The following is a 4,775-nucleotide window of genomic DNA, read 5'->3' as shown; positions in this document are numbered from 1 at the left end:
ATAGCGTCCTCGACTTTATGTTCTAGATGTGGCCTTAAAGATTGGGCTTTCTTCAAATGTGTCTGTGTTTGTATGAATTCCAAAAAAAATTGGTTGCACCTTGAGTTTAGTTATCTAAATTTCTTCTTGAACCAATATGATGATTTTCGGATAAAAAACGACATTTATGGTACCATCATAACCTATGTTGCAGGAATTTGGTGAACTTGAAGAAATCGTAACACTATTTGTATCTCTCATGAAACTATTCTAAGATATGTACTCTCACTATCTTCCCATTCTATGACTAATTCTTTCACTACTTGCTTCAGCAAACCTCTAACAGAGCACAGAAACAATCGCTTCATCATTTGGAATTTCAAAAAATACTCTAGCACTATTAATAATGTAGATGGAAGTTGTAATGACACTCCAAATCATATTGGCTTTAGTGATACCTTTTGTACATCCAATGTGACTTGACATTGTGGTTTCTCTATATTCATAACATATCTTCCATGCAGAACAAAAGTCTTTCCCTAGCCAAAAGTATTAGCCTTATTGAGTATTCATTAAATAAGTACCATAAATATGTGGTGTTGATCCAAAATATTAAGAATATTATTCTTGAAAACACCATGATTAGCGTCATCCATGCTCTTAAAGAAGACAACAAAAACTTTGATTTCATCGTGAAATTCAAAACCTTTGCTAAGATCAATTTTCTGATTCGCACATCTTCTCTTTAAAGGCTGAGTAACATCCTTGCATCGGATGCAACTGAAACTTCATTTTTAATTATTTTGCCTTGCAATAAAAAAAATTGGTCAAACACAAAAAGTAAGAGTTAAAACATAAAAATATTCATTCCTCTATCAATATTTATTAAATTTAAATTATAGATTTTTTTTCCTCCTTGCTTATCTTTTTTATGAAAATAAATTTTTTATTTTAAATTTAAATAATTTTAATTCTTTAATATTCTTTTACATTAAAAATCATTTATTTATTTATTTTTTAATTTATATTTTTTATCCATAAAATGCTATCCAATAATTTATTTGAACTACAATAAAAAATCCTATACAATACTTTATCACGTTTTGATCGTATTCATAAAAAATAGATACATTATAATTTTTAAATGTCAAAAGTAAGAAAAACACAATTATTTGAATTTAAAATATAATAATTAATTTCGTGAATAAATAAAATAATAAAAAATTGTAATTAATATATTTTTAAAAAAAGAATATACACGATAATATAAACTAATTTTATACAATTAATCAATTAACTAATAAAATATATCCCAATAAATTGATCTATTTTAAAATTACATTGATAATATAATAAATTAATAAATTTTTATTAAATAATATTGTAAAACTATTTTATTTTTTTAATGACATTACCTTTAATCTCTATATTTAATATTATTATTTCAAAATATTTTAAATAAATTTATAATATTGTTTATTAATCCTACCTATCAGTAGTGTTTCAGCCGTAGGGACACGGCAGTTATTTGCGAGTGGTATTTCGATTCGACCGTTTCCCTAATATTATACTACGTGGCAGCATGTAACCTGTTAGACAAACCCAACGCCTCGTCTTTTCATCGTTTTTATAAGTCCACATCTCATAAGCCGTTAGATCTAATCCCTAACCATAACTTAACCCCACAACACAACTTTTCTACGCAATTCATTAAAACTAACCCTAACTTAACCATGGTTAAGTTAACTAACATACACGAAACTCTTATTATGTCAAAAACACCCTCGTTTTTCCAATTAATCACTCTTTCACCCTGTTTCTTTCCCCACCTATTTAACCAGCCTCCGAGACTCGCTAGGTTTGCCAAATCAATTTCCCAAAGGGGTCCTTAACAGGACTCAACCCTAACCCTAGCAGCCTCTCCCTCTCTCCTCTCTCTATCTCTCTAAAATGTCTTCTTCATCTTCTCGAGAAAAACCACGTGGCCCCGTCCTTCGTTCGCTTTCACCTTCTGGTAGGTTTTGTTCCTATACACAATCCAGAACCCCTTTCTCTACACCCTCATCCGTTTTCGCTTCTTCCATAAACTCTTCCTTTTCATCACCCTCTTCCACTTTCCACATCGAAAATAATGATAATCACTACAATCACCATCATCATAATTATCAACACAATAGTCACCACCGTTCAGCTTCACCCACACGTGTCAATCTATATACCCCAAACTCCCGCTCTGCCGGTTTACGATTCTCGATCGATCCCCGGTCCATCTCACCGAACCGGTCGATTTCGAATCATGTTATCACAACCAAAAAGAACCGTCCGATTCCGGCTCAGAAAAAGACGTGTATGTGTTCGCCAACGAATCATCCCGGTTCTTTCAGATGCAGTCTTCACAAGAACGTTGGGAGTCATAATACAAGCGCCGATTCGTATCCTTCAACTCGTCTCAACATGCGTAGATCTGCGATGAAGAATTCACTGGTGAGGATCGGTGGTGTGGAAGGAGAATGGGTGAAAAGAGCTTTGACAGCGTTGATTCGACCTTCTTCGCACCAACAGAGGCGGAGATCGGCGTTTGAGCCAAGACCTAGTCGTCTCTCCGTCATGACCAAGGCTGAAGATCTTTGATTTTGCCTGTTTTCGTTTTTCAGGTTTGATCTTGCTAATCACGCTTTTGCGGTGGTTGATTTACACCCACTGCGTTGATCTGCCGCCAGATCGGTTGATCCGGCGAGCATTTAGGTTAAAGCGTGTCATCTCTGGCAAGTTTTGGGAGCATATTGATGAATCAGACATCGGAGAAAATCGTTGAAGAATTTCTGATTAGATCTGTTGAGATTCAATTTGGACTCATCATCATCATCAGTATTGCATTTTGTACATAACATTTGCTATGGAAGCTGAGAATATTGGACTTTTTTGATTTATTTTCCAGTCATAAAATCGTTTCTTAAAATTTTAAATTTATTTAATTTATTAATTAATGACCCACTTAACTAATTTAATAAAATTAAAATTGAAAATGAAACCTAAAATTTGGTATTGTGGCCTCCATTGACAGTTTCATTCTTCTCCGTTCTCTTTGCAGCGTATTGTCTCTGACTACGTTATTCCATCAATTGCCATCCGTTTCCGTTTGGGTTGTTCCGTTGTGTTTGGACCGTTCCGTTCGCCCGTGTGCCGTGACGTACGTTACGTTCGTTTAGTTGCGTTGCGTATGGTGTCAGGTATTTTTTAATTTTTATGTTATGCTAATTTATTTTATTGTTTATTTAAAATTCGTTTATAGTTTGTTATATTTTAATTAATTTGTTTAATGTGTAATTGCAGGTTGGTTGTTCAACTGTGGAAGTGAAGATTCCATCTCTGAATATTTAATTGGAAAATTTTAATAATTCTGATGAAAGCAAGCTGGAAGAATTAATTGACATCTGTTTACAACCTGTGCGGGAAGGAGCACCTTCTTTATGACAAAGAAAAATAAATAATAATTAACCAAATAAAATATCTTAAATAACAATTAAGAGGAATAATCATAATCATTTAAAGTAAAATAGAAAAATATACAAAAACAAGTAAATATTATCCTCCAATGAAGGTCCCCACGGAGAGGGGAAATTTTGAAATTGAAATCTTTAAATAAATTTCAAAGGTCGGCAAGAAAATGTTGAAAATGATGGAAAACTTGTTTATGAGACATTGCCCAATACAAGATAACTAGCTGGCTATGAGCTGTTTCCTGTTATCATAAGAATTGATTTGAAATATTAAATATTTATTACCAAAATAATTATAAAAAAATACATATTTATATTTTGATTTTCCAATCTATCAATCTGTATTTCCATTGGTCAAAAAAGTAGAAAAATGAGAGAAAGAGACAAGTGAGAAGGGTGGCTTATAACCGACGCAGTTTTGAATATTTTGGTAGTAGTAGTAGGCTAGTGGATTAGACTAGATTAGGAATATAGCGCAAAGTGTCGAAAAGTGGTCCAGCTGGTTTACCTGACTTGATTAATATCCATACATGTGTCGTGTTCACCGTAGCATATCATCTTTATCTTCATAAACAGCTAGTGGGTGGCATGTCAGAATTGTATCCTTACTTTCTACCTGATTTGTGGGCCCCAAGTAACCGTTCTCAAACCGGTACTTCTACGCTCTTCCATAAGATAAGGCCATCTAACACAATTACTACGCCTTTTGGCTTTTCTTCAACTAGATTTTGGAGTTGGGTTGTCGCACTAATTATATGGGGTGTCATAACAGCCAAACACTTATTTTACCCTTATTACATGTGATACGTGCCATTGGGGTTAGATATATTTATATACATAGAGCTTAAAACTTCTTTGCCGACTTGCTATTTGGTTTGTAGTTCGTCTTGAGTTTCAACACTCAATCGAAATCTATCCCACAAAACGTTAAAACATGATATCAAGTGGAAATTACTTAAGGAACCCTCTATATTATTACTTCATCCTTGTGAAAATTTTTAAGTATTATTTAATTTCGGAAAAACATCTTCAAATACATTTTAAACACACATAATTTATGTTCCCTTTGAATTTCGCCTCATATTTTGTCTAAATTTGTTTTTGAAAATGTATCAGGAAATCTTATGGAAACGTATTTCTAAATCACGCGGAATTAGAAATAAACACAAATTATAGAAAAATTAGAAATGTGTTTTAGTAAATCTTATGAAAACGAAAGATTACATAGGATAATCGTTAACATAAATCGAATATTACATTTTAACATTCAGGTGGTCGTTCCAACATTTTCATAAT

General features: G+C 32.8%; 1 protein-coding gene across 1 annotated transcript; it reads left to right on the top strand.

The window, feature by feature from the left end:
* Positions 1 to 1,832: 1,832 nt before the first annotated feature.
* Positions 1,833 to 2,909, top strand: LOC127087738 (uncharacterized). Its single transcript, XM_051028670.1, has one exon. The coding sequence runs from the start codon at positions 1,930 to 1,932 to the stop codon at positions 2,608 to 2,610; it is 681 nt and encodes a 226-aa protein (XP_050884627.1). The 5' UTR covers positions 1,833 to 1,929; the 3' UTR covers positions 2,611 to 2,909.
* The last annotated feature ends 1,866 nt before the right edge of the window (positions 2,910 to 4,775 follow it).

This window comes from Lathyrus oleraceus, chromosome 5 (genome assembly GCF_024323335.1).
Source record: "Lathyrus oleraceus cultivar Zhongwan6 chromosome 5, CAAS_Psat_ZW6_1.0, whole genome shotgun sequence".
NCBI lineage: Eukaryota > Viridiplantae > Streptophyta > Magnoliopsida > Fabales > Fabaceae > Lathyrus > Lathyrus oleraceus.
The sequence above is the reverse complement of the archived record's forward strand: the minus strand, read 5'-3'. Positions and strand labels throughout refer to the sequence as shown.

Excerpts from the sequence above, each read along its gene's own strand:
- LOC127087738 (XM_051028670.1), top strand. The coding sequence starts at position 1,930 with ATGTCTTCTTCATCTTCTCGAGAAAAACCACGTGGCCCCGTCCTTCGT.